This window comes from Takifugu rubripes, chromosome 8 (assembly GCF_901000725.2).
Source record: "Takifugu rubripes chromosome 8, fTakRub1.2, whole genome shotgun sequence".
NCBI lineage: Eukaryota > Metazoa > Chordata > Actinopteri > Tetraodontiformes > Tetraodontidae > Takifugu > Takifugu rubripes.
Window position 1 is genome coordinate 19,462,980 of NC_042292.1, and position 20,414 is coordinate 19,483,393.

Genomic DNA, 20,414 nt, shown 5'->3' on the forward strand with positions numbered 1-20,414 from the left:
ACACACACACTCTCTCACACACACACGTCACACACACTCTCTCACACACTCTCACACACACACACTCTCTCACACACTCTCTCACACACACTCTCTCTCACACACACACAGCAGGGGCCTCATGGGGCGTCACCAGCAGGGGGCGTCGGTCTGGTCATCCTTGGACTCCGGGTCAGACAGTTGTTGGTTCTGCGGGTTGGCAGCAGCAGTTTTGTTGCTGTTAGCATCATTAGCATGAGCTGGCCACGCCCACAGCTGCGTGGGTGTGTTTGCACGTGTGTGACCGGCGGCGTCGATCATTAACTTGTTTGTGCTCAGTCCATCGATCCGCCGTGTCAAAGGTCACCAAATATTTAGCTGCTTCCTGGCAACATGTTGTCTGGAAACACCTGGAAACGTCTGGAAACACCTGGAAACGTCTGGAAACACCTGGAAACGTCTTCAACAGCACCAGAAACTCAGCCGGGCGGCGTGTCTTCATTTTTTTCAGACCCTCCGATGGTTCCTCGGCTTCATCCTGAGGCCTTTTTGGTTGCGGAATTTGGATTTTCCCATGTTCCGGTAAAGAGCAGTATTGATTTGAGGAGCGGTCAGCTGGTGGACCTTAGCCGCGGGCTAATGATTGACGGAGGCGCCAGATAACGGCGCGTCCTCCCCCAGGCTGAAGCACATCTGGACCTGCAGATGTTCAGGATGACTTCAGCTTCTCCGCTGCTGCTGCTCCTCCTCCTCGCTGGCTCTGGAACGGTCAGTATTCGCACCGTCTTCGATCTGTGACTAAATGTGAGGTTAGCTAGTGTAGCGTTAGCTAGTGTAGCGAACGTTAGCCTGGCTGGCGCGATGCTTGGGGACACCTGATTGGTCGAGCCCGGAGCGTCGGCCCGTCCGACTCTCGTCCTGCTCTTCTCTGCAGGTGAGCTCTGGAGCCGAGCAAAAGTTCGACTTCTCCCACGGGACTGAGACGCATCATGGCGCCCCATGGAAGGCCACGCCCCCCCCCGCCCGTCACCACCACTGCGGCCCCAGAGAGGGCCGACAGGAGCCATTCCTGGGGCCTCCGGAGTGTCTGCAGAGACGGTAAAGACCTCTTTAGAGCCTCTCTTCTGTGGTTCTGTTCTCATGACTCTGCATCCGCCACCGGACCAGGTACACTCGCCTGTCATGTGACCTGGTGTTCTGTCCGCCGTGGGAGCGTTGCCTGGATGGCCAGTGCCTGTGTAAGGTCCCCTACCAGTGTCCCTCGGAGAACGTGACGGCGGTTTGTGGGCGGGACGGTCGCAACTATCGCTCCTACTGTCAGGTACCCTCCGCAGACCACCTCGTCTCCCCAGAGACCACCTCGGTCTCTTCAGAGACCAGAGGTCTCCTCAGAGACCACCTCGTCTCCCCAGAGACCAGAGGTCTCCTCAGAGACCTCCTCTGTCTCCCCAGAGACCAGAGGTCTCCCCAGAGACCAGAGGTCTCCTCAGAGACCACCTCGGTCTCCCCAGAGACCTCCTCTGTCTCCCCAGAGACCAGAGGTCTCCTCAGAGAACCTCCTCTGTCTCCCCAGAGCCAGAGGTCTCCTCAGAGACCACCTCGTCTCCCCAGAGACCAGAGGTCTCCTCAGAGACCACCTCGTCTCCCCAGAGACCAGAGGTCTCCTCAGAGACCACCTCGTCTCCCCAGAGACCAGCGGTTGCATCACAACACACACACATTGCTCCACCGTCACAGTCCTGGTTGCCCAGATCAACGTGAAGTGGTCCTGGGTGATCCAGCTGCTGTGGTGCTGAGCTCCAGCTTCTGGACTCACATCTTCTGTCTTCCCAGGTGATGGCGTTCGTGTCGCACCAAGTCTCCAAAGTTCTCCCACTTTGGGCAGAATTGTGCAGGTCGGTGTTGTGGCCCTGCAGCTCCGTCGCCTCGGTTGGAGCTTGTTGGTCAACTCGTCTCTTGTGTTGCTCAGCCTCCTTCAGCAGCTCCATCCTGCCCGACTCCGAAGTCGTCAGAGTCTTTGTTCCCAATGCTCAACATCGCAGCGGTGGAGAAGAACTTCTGGTGTGCCGGAAACTGTGGAACATGGCGGCCGCCAACGTGGCGTGTCGGGAGCACGGCCACCCGCTGTGAGCAGCAACGCCTCCCGAACCCTAACGCCTCGCACAGTCGCACCGACGCCTCGCCGTTGCTAAACACACGTCTCCTCTGCAGCGGCGCAGCCGCCACAACCTTCAAGTCCCACAAGACCCTGAAGGAGTCTGACCGGAACCTTCCCGACAGTTGTGTCAGCATCCGTTGCCAAGGTTACGAGAATTCGCTGGCTGAGTGCGTGATCTACGACAGCATCGAGATCGGCAAGAGGAACGTCGCGACAGTGTCCTGTTACGAGTCCGGAACCAGCAGCGGTGAGAACCACACGGGCCTCCTGCCGTCCTCACACCGGCGCCGGGCCTCTGACCCGTTTCTGCACCTTTCGGCAGACGTCGGCTTCGTGTGTGTGAACAGCAAGCAGGTGTCTCTGAACCGGACCTGCGACGGAGTCGACGACTGCGGCGACCGCAGCGACGAGATGTGCTGTCAAAGTAAAGAGGAAGTGACCTTCTGACCTTTGCTGCCTGTCCCCGTCTGACGTGTGTCTGGTTCCAGGCTGCCGGAACAAAAGCTTCCGCTGTAAGAGCGGCGTGTGTCTGCACCAGGACGCGCTGGGCGATGGACAGCCGGACTGTTTGGACGGCGAGGATGAAGCTCCCCAACACAAAGGTGAGATCTGGACCTGAACCAGGCAGAGAAACAGTCACTGTTACTGACTGATTATTGTTATTACTGACTGCTCATCAGCCCAGGACTCAATCACCCCCTCCAGAACAACGTAAGAACCACAGATACCAGCCAGAACCTGGTCTCTGAGGGATCTGGAAGATCAAAACGTCTGATCCTCTTTCAGATCACGTCTCTGCCCAAACAAGGTGAGCGCCTGAACCTGTGAGCCCCGCCCCCTTCAGCCGACCGGCCGGGTCAGACTGTGAGTTACGAGGTCCTCGAACAAGTCAGACAGCAGTCAGACAACAGTCAGACAACAGTCAGACACCGGTTTAGAAACAGTCAGACAGCGGTCAGACAGCAATCAGATAGCGGTCCAGACAACGGTTAGAAAACAGTCAGACAACAGTCAGACAGCAATTCAGACAACAGTCAGACAGCGGCCAGGCAACAGTCAGACAACAGGCAGGCAACAGGCAGACAATGGTCAGACAACAGGCAGACAACAGTCAGACAGCGGTCAGACAACAGTCAGACAACAGTCAAACAGCGGTCAGACAACAGTCAAACAGCGGTCAGACAACAGGCAGACAACAGTCAAACAGCGGTCAGACAACAGGCAGACAACAGTCAGACAACAGGCAGACAACAGTCAGACAGCGGTCAGACAACAGTCAGACAACAGTCAGACAACAGTCAGACAGCAGTCAGACAACGGTCAGACAACAGGCAGACAACAGTCAGACAGCGGTCAGACAACAGTCAGACAGCGGTCAGACAACAGTCAGACAACAGTCAGACAACAGTCAGACAGCGGTCAGACAGCAGTCAGACAACAGTCAGACAACAGTCAGCTGTTCCAGGGTCATCTCTGGATGCTTGTTGTCACAGTGCAGCGACTGTTTGTCCAGAAATTCTTGCCAACAGACTCTTCCTGGAGTCGCAGCTCGTCTGTGGGATTCCCAACATGACGATGGTGAACGAGGAGAACACGAAGGAGCGCGGACGGTACAAGCGAGTAGTGGGCGGAGTCCCAGCCAGGCCGGCGAGTTTCACTGTCGCCCGATCAATGATCGTTGGTGGTTGACGGCCTGCTGACACGGCTGCTCGGTGTGCAGACGCAGATCCAGTGGCAGATCGCTCTGGAGGAGAACAAGAAGATCGACTGTGGGGGGGCGTACATCGGAGGGTGCTGGGTGATCACCGCCGCCCACTGCGTCAGGTACCACATCCCAGGTCCTCATGCTAACGGGTCCGGCTGTGGCTGAGCTGTTCCGCCCGTCTCTTCCAGGCCCAAACCTTCAGCTTTCATGGTGAAGTTCTCCCTCTGGAAGAAGTCTCGAGCTCAGAACACCACAGATATTGTTCCTGTCAAAGACATTTTCATCCACCCGAGGTTGTGAAAGTCCAGCAGTCGCAGCGCCACATGCTAGTGCCCATGCTAACGCTGCAACGCCCGCAGGTTTAACGCCAGCAGTTATGAGAACGACATCGCTCTGGTGGAGCTGAAGACGCTCCCCTTTAAGAAGACGTGTCTTGAGGAGAATCCAGCCGTGAGCGCCGTCTGTGTCCCCTGGACCACCCAGCTGTTCCAGCCGAACCACACCTGCAGCATCTCCGGGTGGGGACGGACCACAGGTACGCTCAGCAGGGGGCGCCGGGGGGCTGGAGCAGCGGGGGGGCTAAACAAGTGTGACTGTGTTGGCAGACGGAGGGAAGGTGAGTCAGGTGCTGCTGTGGGCCAACGTGTCCCTGATCAGTGACTGTGAGAGGTTCTACCCAGACAGGCTGAGGCCCGGGATGATGTGTGCAGGTAAACCAGAGGACTCACACACACACACACACACACTCACACACTCTCACCCCCCCCCCCCCCCCCCCCCCCCCCCCCCCCCCCCCCACCCCCAGTGTGCAGGGGACCAGGACGGCAGCGTGGACTCCTGCCAGGGGGACAGCGGGGGTCCTCTGGTCTGCCAGGATGAGTTGGGGGTCTCGTATCTGTGGGGGATCGTCAGCTGGGGGGAGCGATGTGGCCACTCTGGGTTCCCCGGCGTCTACACGCAGGTAACCGTGCACGTGGTGGAGCTCAGGACCCGGGTTCACCGAGGTCCTCGGAGTCACGAGGAGACCCTTGATCTTAGTGAGGAGCTGAGCGGGACCCTGTTGCTAGGCAACGGCCAAATCAGCCCTCTAGAACTTGAAACTTTATTAAAAGTCGTGAGAATCTCGAGGACACGACGATGATTGGATGAAACTTCAGATGTTTGAAGGCTCCTCTGGTCGCTCTCCCAGTTCAGCTGTGTGGTGTCACTGGTGACCCGGCAGCCCGGGACCAGCTGGGACCAGCCGGGACCAGCCGGGACCAGCCGGGACCAGCTGGGACCGTCTGGGACTAGCTGGGACCAGCTGGGACGTCTGGGACCAGCTGGGACCGTCTGGGACCGTCTGGGACTAGCTGGGACCAGCTGGGACCAGCTGGGACCGTCTGGGACCGCCCGGGGCCTCTGGGCTCGGCTAACGTTGCCTCTGTGAGTTGCAGGTTGCTCATTACTTCGAGTGGATCCGGCTTCACACCGGTTGGGCGGCCGTCACCAGATTCAACTCCTGATGGAGCCACGGTTCCGGTTCTGCTCCCAGTGGTCCAGCTCCCAGCGGTCCAGCTCCCAGTGGTCCAGCTCCCAGCGGTCCAGCTTCCCAGCCCGACCGGCGCCCATGACAACTGTCCATTTAATAAAAGGCTTCCATCTGGTTGTTGAGGGAATTTTTGCTGCAGAAGTAAATAAATGAGTTTTCTGAGGAGCGGAAGGAGAACAGGCCCGACTGGCAAACGGGTTCATCAGACTTCCAGGAAGTCTGCTTTGCTGGGCGCCCGGGTCAGAACCGTGAGCCAGTGATGGTTCCGAGCACACAATGAAAAATCAGCGCGACACCGCTCAGCTTTAGCTCGTTCACCTGCTCCAGGTGAGGCCCAACTGTTGCTCTGCGCTGGTTGCCAGTGGCGATGGTTGCCAGTGGCGATGGTTGCCAGTGGCGATGGTTGCCATTACTGCATGCTAATGCTAACACAGAGCCCCTTCAGACCAACTTCAGATGGACTTTATTCATCCCCGTAGGGAAATGGAGTTGTAGCAACCTATAGAAACAGAATAAATAAATACAGATAAGATTAGAACGTTATAAGCATATATACATAAATATAGAATAAAATAGAAATAAAATTACAACATAAACATTAAAACAATTATTGTTATTGACTGGTTTGGACCTGAGCTGGTGCATCAGGAGCAGCAGGAGCTGCAGGAGCAGCTGGGTGGGGGGGGGGGGGGGGGGGGCTGTCCATGAGTGTCCAGTTTCAGCACCATCCTGTCCCTCACCACCCTCGTCCAAGTTATCAAGTCTCCAGCCAACAACAGACCCTGTTGAGTCTGTTAGCATCCTTAGCTTAGCCTGCTCCCCAGCACACCACAGCAGGAGGTGCTAGCATGACAGACTGGTGGAACATCTGGAGCATCTGGAGCATCCTGCTGCAGCCTCTGAAGGACCTGAGGCTCCTGAGGAACTAGAGGCTGCTCATGGCCTTCAGCATCGGTGTTGATGGACCACTCCAGTTTATTGTCCAGCTGGACACCCAGGAACCTGTAGGATGGGACTAGTTCCACATCTGTCCCACTAATGCAGACTGGGGGGGGGGACCACCATCTCCTTGTCCTGGTCAGGTTGAGCTGAAGGTTCTCCTGCTCCACCTGGCACAACTCTCCCACAAGGTCCCTGTGTTGTCCTCCTGTCCATTCTCCACACACCCGACTATGACTGTTGTCTCAGAGTGGTTCTGGAGGGGACGTTGTCCCAGATTGGTTCTGGAGGGGACCGTGTCTCAGAGTGGTACTGGAGGGGACTGTCTCAGGGTGGTTCTGGAGGGGACGTGTCTCAGAGTGGTTCTGGAGGGGACGTGTCCCAGAGTGGTTCTGGAGGGGACGTGTCTCAGAGTGGTTCTGGAGGGGACGTGTCTCAGAGTGGTTCTGGAGATGACCTGTCTCAGAGTGGTTCTGGAGAGACCTGTCTCAGAGTGGTACTGGAGGGGGACGTGTCTCAGAGTGGTATTCTGGAGGGACGTGTCTCAGAGTGGTACTGGAGGGGACATGTCCAAGAGTGGTTCTTGGAGGGGACCTGTCTCAGAGTGGTTCTGGAGGGGACGTGTCTCAGGGTGGTTCTGGAGGGGACGTGTCCCAGAGTGGTCCTGGAGGGGACGTGTCTCAGAGTGGTTCTGGAGGGGACCTGTCTCAGAGTGGTTCTGGAGGGGACCTGTCTCAGAGTGGTCCTGGGGGGACGTGTCTCAGAGTGGTTCTGGAGATGACATGTCTCAGAGTGGTCCTGGAGGGGACGTGTCCCAGGGTGGTTCTGGAGGGGACCTGTCCCAGAGTGGTCCTGGAGGGGACCTGTCTCAGAGTGGTTCTGGAGATGACATGTCTCAGAGTGGTCCTGGAGGGGACGTGTCTCAGAGTGGTTCTGGAGATGACATGTCTCAGAGTGGTCCTGGAGGGGACGTGTCTCTGAGTGGTTCTGGAGATGACATGTCTCAGAGTGGTCCTGGAGGGGACGTGTCTCAGAGTGGTTCTGGAGATGACATGTCTCAGAGTGGTTCTGGAGGGGACCTGTCTCAGAGTGGTTCTGGAGGGGACGTGTCTCAGGGTGGTTCTGGAGGGGACGTGTCCCAGAGTGGTCCTGGAGGGGACGTGTCTCAGAGTGGTTCTGGAGGGGACCTGTCTCAGAGTGGTTCTGGAGGGGACCTGTCTCAGAGTGGTCCTGGAGGGGACGTGTCTCAGAGTGGTTCTGGAGATGACAGTCTCAGAGTGGTCCTGGAGGGGACGTGTCCCAGGGTGGTTCTGGAGGGGACCTGTCCCAGAGTGGTCCTGGAGGGGACATGTCTCAGAGTGGTCCTGGAGGGGACGTGTCCCAGGGTGGTTCTGGAGGGGACGTGTCCCAGGGTGGTTCTGGAGGGGACCTGTCTCAGGGGCCCTCTGTAGCAGGTATATTAAGTTTATTATAACCAGAACCACCTGGAGTCCAGGTGGTTCTGAATTCTCTTTTTTTTGCTCCACATTTTGATATTTATTTCAAATTCATCTCAACCCGCTCAAAGCCGTTAAATAAACAAACGAAACTCACGAGGAGAAAAACAAACGTTTCCGGTTCTGGTGACGGAGCGCGTGTTTCCGTATCGATGAGGCGCCGGTATCGGCGTGTGGGCGTGGCCTCGGTGTGGGCGGGGCCTCGGTGTGGGCGGGGCCTCGCCGCCGATAAAAGGGAAAACGTGCGGGATTTTAGCAGAACAACACGCGCTCCAACCCTGAAGAGGCCCAGAAGCATCAGGTGGGCCGCTCTCACCTGTGTCCCCGAGCTCCCTGATCCGGAACCAGATCAGCGACCGCACCGGTCCAGCAGCACTGATGAGTCTTCAGGCGGTCGCGGTGTCGGTCTCTCTGGTCCTGCTGGTGTGGTCCTGCCCCGCGCACACCCGCGCGTGGACCAACACCATCAGGACCGTCATCCTGCAGGAGGAGCAGGCCCCCCTGGTGAACAGGAGCCTGTGGGAGCCCGGCCTGGACATCATGGTCAGTGTGAGTGTGTGTGTGTGTGTGAGAGTGAGAGTGAGTGTGTGTGTGAGAGAGAGAGAGAGAGTGCCTGTGGTGTGAGTGTGTGTGAGTGAGAGTGTGTGTGTGAGTGAGAGTGTGTGTGTGTGTGTGTGTGAGTGAGAGTGTGTGTGTGAGTGAGAGTGTGTGTGTGTGTGTGTGTATGAGTGAGAGTGTGTGTGTGTGAGTGGTGTGTGTGTGTGAGCGTGTGTGTGAGTGCCTGTGTGTGAGAGTGAGAGTGTGTGTGTGAGAGTGAGTGAGAGTGTGTGTGTGTGTGTGTGTGAGAGAGAGTGTGTGTGTGTGTGTGAGAGTGCGTGTGTGTGTGTGAGAGTGTGTGTGTGGTGTGTGTGTGAGTGCCTGTGTGTGAGAGTGTGTGTGTGTGTGAGAGTGTGTGTGTGTGTGTGTGCGTGAGTGTGTGAGAGTGTGTGTGTGTGTGTGGGATCTTGTCGCTCACCTCAGGTGTTCGTGTCCTCAGGTGCATCAGTGCATCAGTGACCTGGAGTGTGCGGAGGGCAGCTATTGCCACGCCCCCACCAGAGGCTCCGCCTACGCACGCTGCCAAATGTGCCGCAGGAGGAGGAGGCGGTGCCACCGGGATGGCATGTGTTGCCCGGGCAACCACTGTAGCCGCAGTAAGATGTGTCTTTCATCAACGATGCTACAAGACGACGGCAGCTAACAGCGCTAACAAAGCTAACAGCCGCTCTGTCCCTCAGACGTCTGCAGTCCTGAATCTGCCATCAGTCCAGACCTGGACGGGGGGACGAGTCCTCGCCGGGGGGGGAGGAGGACGGACGTCAGGGCGCCGGCAGGTAACGGCGCCGCCGCCATTCGATGTTTGTGCTTTGATCTGTTGAAGGAACGCTAACGCTGAGGTGGCTGCGTGTCTCCAGGTCGGGTGGGCGACGGCTGCCTGGGCTCGGGCCGCTGCTCCGCCGGGCTGTGCTGCGCTCGCCACTTCTGGACCCACATCTGTAAGCCCGTGTTGCAGGAGGGGCAGGTGTGCACACGCCGGCGCCACGGGGGCCGCCGCCCCCTGGAGCTGTTCCAGAGGTGCCCCTGCGCCCACGGCCTCGGCTGCCGGACGCTGCGAGAATCTGGCGTCCGCTCGTCATCGGAGCTCAAATCAAAGGTCAAGAGGTCGCCAGCGAGACACGCCCCCCCACACACCTCAGCGGGGAAGACACGCCTCCACGTGTGCCAGAGAAGCTAGAGGACAATCGGACGCAAGCAGGGCGGAGAGACGGAGGACTGGAGTCCTGCTCCCGCCTCGTCCCCCAGAACTGGAGCTCAATGCTAACGAGCTCAATGCTAACGAGCTCAATGCTAACGAGCTTCCTGTCGCGCTGCTTTCAGACGCGCAACACAAAGACGTGAAACCGATCCTGTTTCCTCTGGTGTGTCCAGACGAGCTGAAACCGCTTCCAAATGCGGTTTGACCCCTTTGACACCAACGGCAGCAGGTCCAGATCCCAACCGGGAATGTTGGAATGTTGGAATGTTGGAATTGGCCACCAGTTCAGAGCCGGAACGTCGAGCAGTTTATTCAGCGTCACTGTCGTGTAATGAGTTCAGACAACATTCATGTCACTAAACATGCAGCGCAGACGCTAACTCGCGCTAGCTTGTCCTAATGTTAGCACCGCTACGCTAGCAAAATAAAAGGTTTCATTTATTACGTCTCTTTCTTGTCTTCGTCAGAGTTCATTTAATGTAGCTGCTGTAGTTGCTGTAGTTAATGTAGCTGCTGTAGTTGCTGTTGTTAATGTAGCTGCTGTAGTTGCTGTTGTTAATGTAGTTAATGTAGCTGCTGTAGTTGCTGTAGTTAATGTAGCTGCTGTAGTTGCTGTTGTTAATGTAGTTAATGTAGCTGCTGTAGTTGCTGTTGTTAATGTAGTTAATGTAGCTGCTGTAGTTGCTGTAGTTAATGTAGCTGCTGTAGTTGCTGTTGTTAATGTAGTTAATGTAGCTGCTGTAGTTGCTGTAGTTAATGTAGCTGCTGTAGTTGCTGTTGTTAATGTAGTTAATGTAGTTGCTGTTGTTAATGTAGTTAATGTAGCTGCTGTAGTTGCTGTTGTTAATGTAGTGAATGTGCTGTAGTTGCGTTGCTGTAGTTAATGTAGCTGCTGTAGTTAAGTAGTAGCTGCTGTAGTTGCTGTTGTTAATGTAGTTAATGTAGCTGCTGTAGTTGCTGTAGTTAATGTAGCTGCTGTAGTTGCTGTTGTTAATGTAGTTAATGTAGCTGCTGTAGTTGCTGTTGTTAATGTAGTTAATGTAGCTGCTGTAGTTGCTGTAGTTAATGTAGCTGCTGTAGTTGCTGTAGCTGCTGTAGTTGCTGTTGTTAATGTAGTTGCTGTTGTTAATGTAGTTAATGTAGCTGCTGTAGTTAATGTAGCTGCTGTAGTTGCTGTTGTTAATGTAGTTAATGTAGCTGCTGTAGTTGCTGTAGTTAATGTAGCTGCTGTAGTTGCTGTTGTTAATGTAGTTAATGTAGCTGCTGTAGTTGCTGTTGTTAATGTAGTTAATGTAGCTGCTGTAGTTGCTGTTGTTAATGTAGTTAATGTAGCTGCTGTAGTTGCTGTAGTTGCTGTAGTTGCTGTAGTTGCTGTAGTTGCTGTTGTTAATGTAGCTGCTGTAGTTGCTGTTGTTAATGTAGTTAATGTAGCTGCTGTAGTTGCTGTTGTTAATGTAGTTAATGTAGCTGCTGTAGTTGCTGTAGTTAATGTAGCTGCTGTAGTTGCTGTAGTTGCTGTTGTTGCTGTAGCTGCTGTAGTTGCTGTAGTTAATGTAGCTGCTGTAGTTGCTGTAGCTGCTGTAGTTGCTGTTGTTGCTGTAGTTGCTGTTGTTGCTGTAGTTGCTGTTGTTAATGTAGTTGCTGTAGTTGCTGTAGCTGTGGACAGACTGTGGGGGCAGACCTGGTAGAGGGTTAGGGTTAGGGCCCCTCCTGCGTGGTGAGGGGCCGCCCTGGCCACGGTTCCTGAGGGTCACCTGGGCCTCCTGAAGGTCCCAGCCTAACCCTGAGCTCACCCTGGTGAAGGGGCGACGTTCCCGAAGAGGGGGCGGAATTCTGTGACTGGAATAAAGCAGCGTGAGGTCAGGTTCTGTTGCCTCAGCGCCACCAACACGTTGACCCGGAATCTACTGCTGGGTGCCAGAGTGGGCGGAGCTGTGAGGGGAAGCTCTGATTGGTCCAATTGTTCCAATTGTTGAGTCTGTGACTCATTCAGTCTTTGATGTTATTCTTCCCCACGTAGCTCACTAGCAAGCGTGCTAGCTAAATGGAACTGCCGCTGATCAGAGCCCCGCCCCCCCAGGTGTGAACAGGAAAATCAAATAAGAGAACTTGATTGAATATAGACGAACGTTTCACACAGGAATTCTAATTCAGAACGAGGATTTTTCTTCTCTTTTATTCATGTTTACATTTGTTTGAAAATGGTCAAAATGTTTAAAATCTCAGTGTTGAAATTTGACTCATTTATCATATTTATCAGAAAGTAAAACGATTTTCGGCACTAACAGCGCTAACAGGGCTAACAGCTCTAACAGCGCTATCAGAGCTAACAGCTCTAACAGTGCTATCAGAGCTAACAGTGCTATCAGAGCTAACAGTGCTATCAGGGCTAACAGTGCTATCAGAGCTAACAGCTCTAACAGTGCTATCAGAGCTAACAGTGCTATCAGAGCTAACAGTGCTATCAGGGCTAACAGCTCTAACAGTGCTAACAGAGCTAACAGTGCTATCAGGGCTAACAGTGATAACAGAGCTAACAGTGCTATCAGAGCTAACAGTGCTATCAGAGCTAACAGCTCTAACAGTGCTATCAGAGCTATCAGAGCTAACAGTGCTATCAGAGCTAACAGTGCTATCAGAGCTAACCGTGCTAACAGAGCTAGCTGTTGTGCTGCAGGCTCCTCCCTCGTGGCTCTACCTGATGATGCAGTCGGTCAGGGACGGCGCCCTGCACAGCCCCTTCCCCTTCACTTCAAAGCCGCAGCCTTTGTACTTGGCCACGCCCCTGCCGTCCACCTGCATGTCCGGCTGAAGGACCTCCCAGATCCTCTGCTTGGACTGGAGCTCCTTGTCTGGTTCACCTGTGGACACAGAGAGGGCGGATCAGGTCTTTTCAGGTTGTCATGGGAACCATCTAACAACAACAGCAACTGTTTTCAGCCAATCAACATTCTTTGATGTTCTTGGTCTCACTGTTCTCATTCTAAACTGGAGGATTGGGTTGAACCCTGTAACCATGGTTACCAGGATAGTTGAGGAAGGTCACTCTGTCCCCTGGACTCGAGCCAGTGGGCGGGACCAGTAGCTCGGTGACGTCATCAGAGCTCCAACAGCGGAGAATCCGAGCCTGTGAGGCCACGCCCCTTTTCTTAGAGGCCTTCACGTTGCAGAGAAAGATGGCGAAATCTCCCTGACGACGAAAAACTAAAGGTGAACGTTGACAAAAGATGACATCATTCAACAAGATGGATGGATGATTGATGGTTGGATGATGGATGGATGATGGTTGGATGGATGATGGATGGGATGATGGTTGGATGGATGGATGGATGATGGATGGATGATGGTTGGATGATGGATGGATGATGGTTGGATGATGGTTGGATGGATGATGGATGATGGTTGGATGATGGATGGATGATAGATGGATGGATGGATAATGGATGGATGATGAATGGATGGATGATGGATGGATGGATGGATGATGGATGGATGATGGTTGGATGATTGATGGATGGATGATGGTTGGATGGATGATGGATGGATGATGGTTGGATGGATGATGGATGGATGATGGTTGGATGATGGATGGATGATGGATGGATGATGGTTGGATGGATGATGGATGAATGGATGATGGATGGATGATGGATGGATGATGGTTGGATGATGGATGGATGAATGGATGATGGTTGGATGATGGATGGATGGATGATGGATGGATGATGGATGAATGGATGGTTGGATGATGGATGAATGGATGATGGTTGGATGATGGATGGATGATTGATGGATGGATGATGGATGGATGGATGATGGTTGGATGATGGATGGATGATGATTGGATGATGGATGAATGGATGATGGTTGGATGATGGATGGATGATGGTTGGATGATGGATGGATGATGGTTGGATGATGAATGGATGATGGATGGATGATGGTTGGATGATGGATGGATGATGGTTGGATGATGGATGGATGATGGTTGGATGATGGATGGATGATGGTTGGATGATGGTTGGATGATGAATGGATGGATGGATGGGATGGATGGATGATGGTTGGATGATGGATGGATGATGGATGGATGGATGATGGATGGATGGATGATGGATGGATGATGGTTGGATGATGGATGGATGATGAATGGATGATGGATGATGGATGAGATGGATGGATGGAGGGGCGGAGCCTCACCTGCTCCAGGTGGGGCTTCTCTCGGTGTGACCTCACCACCGTTCGGGGGACCTTCTCCCAACGTCCACTTCCTGGACCGACAGGGTCGCGACCTGGGGTGGCGCCGAGCGCCGACGATCTGACCCACTCGCAGGTCCAGTCGTGACACATCAAGCTTTGGCTCCGCCTCCATGGCGAGAGCTGCAGGAGACAGAAAAAAGTTCACATTCATTCATTCATTCATTCATTCATTCCTTCCTTCCTTCCTTCCTTCCTTCCTTCCTTCCTCACCTTTTTCCTCCCCTCTCTCCTCCTGGTTCTGTGGTTCTCCGGGCTCCTGTGGAGAACAGGTGGCTCTTTGGGATGACGGCTGATTGACATGTGTGACTTTTGGAGGAGGCGGAGCCAACAGAGCTTTGGCTGGAAGAGACATGGACAGAGGTTAGGGTGAAGGTTCTGAAGGGTCTAAGGTTCTGAAGGTTCTGAAGGGTCTGAGGTTCTGAAGGGTCTGAAGGTTCTGAAGGGTCTGAAGGGTCTGAGGTTCTGAAGGGTCTGAAGGTTCTGAAGGGTCTAAGGTTCTGAAGGTTCTGAAGGTTCTGAAGGGTCTAAGGTTCTGAAGGTTCTGAAGGTTCTGAAGGGTCTAAGGTTCTGAAGGGTCTAAGGTTCTGAGGTTCTGAAGGGTCTGAGGTTCTGAAGGGTCTGAAGGTTCTGAAGGGTCTGAAGGGTCTGAGGTTCTGAAGGGTCTGAAGTTCTGAAGGGTCTAAGGTTCTGAAGGTTCTGAAGGTTCTGAAGGGTCTAAGGTTCTGAAGGTTCTGAAGGTTCTGAAGGGTCTAAGGTTCTGAAGGGTCTAAGGTTCTGAAGGTTCTGAGGGTCTGAAGGGTCTAAGGTTCTGAAGGTTCTGAAGGTTCTGAAGGTTCTGAAGGGTCTGAGGTTCTGAAGGGTCTGAAGGTTCTGAAGGTTCTGAAGGGTCTAAGGTTCTGAAGGTTCTGAAGGGTCTGAGGTTCTGAGGGTCTGAAGGGTCTAAGGTTCTGAAGGGTCTGAAGGTTCTGAAGGGTCTAAGGTTCTGAAGGTTCTGAAGGTTCTGAAGGGTCTGAGGTTCTGAGGGTCTGAAGGTCTAAGGGTCTAAGGTTCCTAAGGGTCTAAGGTTCTGAAGGTTCTGAAGGGTCTAAGGTTCTGAAGGTTCTGAAGGGTCTGAGGTTCTGAAGGGTCTGAAGGTTCTGAAGGTTCTGAAGGGTCTGAAGGGTCTGAGGTTCTGAAGGGTCTGAAGGGTCTGAAGGTTCTGAAGGGTCTAAGGTTCTGAAGGTTCTGAAGGTTCTGAAGGGTCTAAGGTTCTGAAGGGTCTAAGGGTCTGAAGGTTCTGAAGGTTCTGAAGGTTCTGAAGGGTCTGAGGGTCTGAAGGGTCTATGGTTCTGAAGGTTCTGAAGGTTCTGAAGGGTCTAAGGTTCTGAAGGGTCTGAAGGTTCTGAAGGGTCTAAGGTTTTGAAGGTTCTGAAGGGTCTAAGGTTCTGAAGGGTCTAAGGTTCTGAAGGTTCTGAAGGTTCTGAAGGTTCTGAAGGGTCTAAGGTTCTGAGGGTCTGAAGGGTCTATGGTTCTGAAGGGTCTGAAGGTTCTGAAGGGTCTAAGGTTCTGAAGGTTCTGAAGGTTCTGAAGGGTCTAAGGTTTGAAGGTTCTGAAGGGTCTAAGGTTCTGAAGGGTCTAAGGTTCTGAAGGTTTGAAGGTTCTGAAGGTTCTGAAGGGTTCTAAGGTTCTGAAGGTTCTGAGGTTCTGAAGGGTCTAAGGTTCTGAAGGTCTGAAGGTTCTGAAGGGTCTAAGGTTCTGAAGGGTCTGAAGGGTCTGAAGGGTCTGAAGGTTCTGAAGGGTCTAAGGTTCTGAAGGTTCTGAAGGTTCTGAAGGTTCTGAAGGGTCTGAAGGGTCTAAGGTTCTGAAGGTTCTAATGTTCTAAGGTTCTGAAGGTTCTGAAGGTTCTGAAGGTTCTGAAGGGTCTAAGGTTCTGAAGGGTCTAAGGTTCTGAAGGTTCTGAGGGTCTGAAGGGTCTAAGGTTCTGAAGGTTCTGAAGGGTCTGAGGTTCTGAAGGGTCTGAGGTTCTGAAGGGTCTAAGGTTCTGAAGGGTCTGAAGGTTCTGAAGGGTCTGAGGTTCTGAAGGGTCTAAGGTTCTGAAGGTTCTGAAGGGTCTGAGGTTCTGAGGGTCTGAAGGGTCTAAGGTTCTGAAGGGTCTGAAGGTTCTGAAGGGTCTGAGGTTCTGAAGGGTCTGAAGGTTCTGAAGGGTCTGAGGTTCTGAAGGGTCTAAGGTTCTGAAGGTTCTGAAGGGTCTGAGGTTCTGAGGGTCTGAAGGGTCTAAGGTTCTGAAGGGTCTGAAGGTTCTGAAGGGTCTAAGGTTCTGAAGGTTCTGAAGGGTCTGAGGTTCTGAGGGTCTGAAGGGTCTAAGGTTCTGAAGGTTCTGAAGGTTCTGAAGGGTCTAAGGTTCTGAAGGGTCTGAAGGTTCTGAAGGTTCTGAAGGTTCTGAAGGGTCTAAGGTTCTGAAGGGTCTAAGGGTCTGAAGGTTCTGAAGGTTCTGAAGGGTCTAAGGTTCTGAAGGTTCTGAAGGGTCTGAGGTTCTGAAGGGTCTGAAGGTTCTGAAGGGTCTGAAGGGTCTGAGGTTCTGAAGGGTCTGAAGGTTCTGAAGGGTCTAAGGTTCTGAAGGTTCTGAAGGTTCTGAAGGGTCTAAGGTTCTGAAGGGTCTAAGGTTCTGAAGGTTCTGAGGGTCTGAAGGGTCTAAGGTTCTGAAGGTTCTGAAGGTTCTGAAGGGTCTGAGGTTCTGAAGGGTCTGAAGGTTCTGAAGGTTCTGAAGGGTCTAAGGTTCTGAAGGTTCTGAAGGGTCTGAGGTTCTGAGGGTCTGAAGGGTCTAAGGTTCTGAAGGGTCTGAAGGTTCTGAAGGGTCTAAGGTTCTGAAGGTTCTGAAGGTTCTGAAGGGTCTGAGGTTCTGAGGGTCTGAAGGTCTAAGGGTCTAAGGTTCCTAAGGGTCTAAGGTTCTGAAGGTTCTGAAGGGTCTAAGGTTCTGAAGGTTCTGAAGGGTCTGAGGTTCTGAAGGGTCTGAAGGTTCTGAAGGTTCTGAAGGGTCTGAAGGGTCTAAGGTTCTGAAGGGTCTGAAGGGTCTGAAGGTTCTGAAGGGTCTAAGGTTTGAAGGTTCTGAAGGTTCTGAAGGGTCTAAGGTTCTGAAGGTCTAAGGGTCTGAAGGTTCTGAAGGTTCTGAAGGTTCTGAAGGGTCTGAGGGTCTGAAGGGTCTATGGTTCTGAAGGTTCTGAAGGTTCTGAAGGGTCTAAGGTTCTGAAGGGTCTGAAGGTTCTGAAGGTCTAAGGTTCTGAAGGTTCTGAAGGGTCTAAGGTTCTGAAGGGTCTAAGGTTCTGAAGGTTCTGAAGGTTCTGAAGGTTCTGAAGGTTCTGAAGGGTCTAAGGTTCTGAGGGTCTGAAGGGTCTATGGTTCTGAAGGTTCTGAAGGTTCTGAAGGGTCTAAGGTTCTGAAGGGTCTGAAGGTTCTGAAGGGTCTAAGGTTTTGAAGGTTCTGAAGGGTCTAAGGTTCTGAAGGGTCTAAGGTTCTGAAGGTTCTGAAGGTTCTGAAGGTTCTGAAGGGTCTAAGGTTCTGAAGGTTCTGAGGTCTGAAGGGTCTAAGGTTCTGAAGGTTCTGAAGGTTCTGAAGGGTCTAAGGTTCTGAAGGGTCTGAAGGGTCTAAGGTTCTGAAGGTTCTGAAGGTTCTGAAGGTTCTGAAGGTTCTAAGGTTCTGAAGGTTCTGAAGGTTCTGAAGGTTCTGAAGGGTCTAAGGTTCTGAAGGGTCTAAGGTTCTGAAGGTTCTGAGGGTCTGAAGGGTCTAAGGTTCTGAAGGTTCTGAAGGGTCTGAGGTTCTGAAGGGTCTGAAGGTTCTGAAGGGTCTGAGGTTCTGAAGGGTCTAAGGTTCTGAAGGTTCTGAAGGGTCTGAGGTTCTGAGGGTCTGAAGGGTCTAAGGTTCTGAAGGGTCTGAAGGTTCTGAAGGGTCTAAGGTTCTGAAGGTTCTGAAGGGTCTGAGGTTCTGAGGGTCTGAAGGGTCTAAGGTTCTGAAGGTTCTGAAGGTTCTGAAGGGTCTAAGGTTCTGAAGGGTCTGAAGGTTCTGAAGGTTCTGAAGGTTCTGAAGGGTCTAAGGTTCTGAAGGGTCTAAGGGTCTGAAGGTTCTGAAGGTTCTGAAGGTTCTGAAGGGTCTGAGGGTCTGAAGGGTCTATGGTTCTGAAGGTTCTGAAGGTTCTGAAGGGTCTAAGGTTCTGAAGGGTCTGAAGGTTCTGAAGGGTCTAAGGTTTTGAAGGTTCTGAAGGGTCTAAGGTTCTGAAGGTTCTGAAGGTTCTGAAGGTTCTGAAGGTTCTGAAGGTTCTGAAGGTTCTGAAGGGTCTAAGGTTCTGAAGGTTCTGAAGGTTCTGAAGGTTCTGAAGGGTCTGAAGGGTCTAAGGTTCTGAAGGGTCTGAAGGTTCTGAAGGTTCTGAAGGGTCTAAGGTTCTGAAGGTTCTGAAGGTCTGAGGTTCTGAAGGTTCTGAAGGGTCTAAGGTTCTGAAGGTTCTGAAGGTTCTGAAGGGTCTAAGGTTCTGAAGGTTCTGAAGGTTCTGAAGGTTCTGAAGGGTCTAAGGGTCTAAGGTTCTGAAGGGTCTGAAGGGTCTATCTAAGGTTCTGAAGGGTCTAAGGTTCTGAAGGTTCTGAAGGTTCTGAAGGGTCTAAGGTTCTGAGGTTCTGAGGTTCTGAAGGGTCTAAGGTTCTGAAGGTTCTGAAGGTTCTGAAGGGTCTAAGGGTCTGAAGGTTCTGAAGGTTCTGAAGGGTCTAAGGTTCTGAAGGGTCTAAGGTTCTGAAGGGTCTAAGGGTCTGAAGGTTCTGAAGGTTCTGAAGGGTCTAAGGTTCTGAAGGGTCTAAGGTTCTGAAGGTTCTGAAGGTTCTGAAGGCCTTACTGCGTCTCCTCTGCAGCTGGGTCCGGAGCTGCTCGATGTCCCTCTTCAGTTTGCCGTTCTCCACCAGCAGCTTCTTCTGGTCTCTGAGTGACGCCTGCAGGACTGAAACAGGCGCCATGAGGACACGCCCCCAACAGGAGGCGTGGGGGGCGTGTCCTGCTGCCGGGCGCCACCCTTACGTGCTTTCTCCTGGCTCAGCAGCGCCTGCGTCCTCAGGTACTCCAGGATCTGCTCGCCGTCCTGTGGGTGGAGCTTCTTCACAGCTGCTGTCAGACTGGCCGACACACAGAGTCTGAGGATCTAGTGATCACTGATCGATCTAGTGATCACTGATCGATCTAGTGATCACTGATCGATCACAGTGATCACTGATCGATCAGTGATCACAGTGATCGATCAGTGATCGTCTGCTTCACTTCCTGTCTGCCCAGGAGAGTCTGAGGTCACATGACCTCCCTGCCTCTCACACACACACATACACACACACGCACACACACACACACACACAGACTCTCTCACACACACACAGACTCTCACTCACACACACACTCATACACACACACACACAGACTCTCACTCACACACACACACTCACACACACAGACTCTCTCACACACACACAGACTCTCACTCACACACACACTCATACACACACAGCAGCTGTTCCAGGGTCTCAGCTCCGTTCTATTTTAGCATCAGTTGCTCTGTATCAGAATTCCTTGAAGTGTCCAATTAAAGTTGCAACATTATAAAGTTGATCTTTAGTTGGAAACTCCAGAAGATCAAAGGATTCTGAGCAACTCCTGATAACAACAGTTCCACAAGTCACCTCAACTTTTGATCACATCAGATTTCAGGAACGAGACTCTTTCACAATCATGCAGCTGTAAACAAACACAAACACACACAAAAAAAACAAACACACACACACACAAACACAAACGTGGTGGCTCGCCTACCTGGGGTCGAACAGACTCTTGTCCATGTTAGCGCCGGTCCCGTGTCCCGTGTCCCGTGTCCGCCGGTCCGCCTGCAGCCTGGACCTCAGCTGTCTGCATCCATCTCGGTGACTGCAGGTCAAAGGTCAAACCCCGCCCCCTTTGAAAAGTCACTGTTCAGTTGTGTTTTGCTTGTTTCTGATTTTTCACATCAAAACTTTCACTCATTTAAACCAGATTTGATTTATTGTTGGTTTCAGAATGATCTGATCAGCTGTTGCTGGTTCAGGATTGAACAGACACCACGTGGTTCACCTGTGGTCAGGTGACGTTGAACCAAGGAACATCTGTCAGGGTGCCTCGATTCGCTCAGCGGAATCAGTGATCAGAGATCAGACATCAGAGGTCAGAGGTCAGTGATCAGAAATCAGAGGTCAGTGATCAGAGATCAGCGATCAGAGATCAGAGATCAAGATCACGATCAGTGATCAGTGATCAGAGATCAGTGATCAGAGATCAGAGATCAGGATCAGCGATCAGCGATCAGAGATCAGAGATCAGCGATCAGAGATCAGAGATCAGTGATCAGAGAGATCAGAGATCAGCGATCAGCGATCAGAGATCAGCGATCAGAGATCAGCGATCAGAGATCAGAGGTCAGCGATCAGAGATCAGCGATCAGTGATCAGCGATCAGAGGTCAGCGATCAGCGATCAGCGATCAGAGATCAGTGATCAGAGATCAGCGATCAGCGATCAGAG

General features: G+C 52.6%; 2 protein-coding genes and 1 pseudogene across 4 annotated transcripts; 2 read left to right on the top strand and 1 right to left on the bottom strand.

Annotated features, from left to right (window-relative positions):
- The first annotated feature begins 483 nt into the window (after window positions 1-483).
- cfi (complement factor I) lies at window positions 484-5,489 on the top strand. Its single transcript, XM_029839557.1, is given in 17 exon segments — window positions 484-561; window positions 661-747; window positions 914-1,077; window positions 1,147-1,382; window positions 1,620-1,874; window positions 1,949-2,105; window positions 2,191-2,384; window positions 2,460-2,561; window positions 2,626-2,739; window positions 2,808-2,945; window positions 3,651-3,784; window positions 3,858-3,961; window positions 4,031-4,135; window positions 4,202-4,377; window positions 4,448-4,552; window positions 4,655-4,803; window positions 5,279-5,489. Coding segments are annotated over 17 exon segments (2,352 nt in total). The 5' UTR covers window positions 484-498; the 3' UTR covers window positions 5,348-5,489.
- A 2,415-nt stretch (window positions 5,490-7,904) lies between these two features.
- On the top strand, window positions 7,905-10,044 carry LOC101075057 (dickkopf-related protein 2-like). 2 transcript variants are annotated; one of them, XM_011620409.2, is made up of 4 exons: window positions 7,905-8,357; window positions 8,845-9,001; window positions 9,086-9,181; window positions 9,263-10,044. In XM_011620409.2, exons 1-4 carry the CDS (start codon window positions 8,187-8,189, stop codon window positions 9,580-9,582), a joined length of 744 nt encoding a protein of 247 aa, XP_011618711.2. In that variant the 5' UTR covers window positions 7,905-8,186; the 3' UTR covers window positions 9,583-10,044. The 2 variants fall into 2 exon arrangements, with proteins under 2 accessions (XP_011618711.2, XP_011618712.2); XM_011620410.2 differs by having other exon boundaries at window positions 7,916-8,351.
- A 1,705-nt stretch (window positions 10,045-11,749) lies between these two features.
- LOC105419058 (aminoacyl tRNA synthase complex-interacting multifunctional protein 1-like) lies at window positions 11,750-19,748 on the bottom strand (annotated as a pseudogene). The gene is made up of 7 exons (XR_003889226.1): window positions 19,675-19,748; window positions 18,895-18,989; window positions 18,716-18,817; window positions 14,074-14,202; window positions 13,804-13,983; window positions 12,628-12,793; window positions 11,750-12,464 (listed from the first exon to the last, which is right to left on the bottom strand). The product of XR_003889226.1 is annotated as an aminoacyl tRNA synthase complex-interacting multifunctional protein 1-like (transcript).
- Window positions 19,749-20,414: the final 666 nt, after the last annotated feature.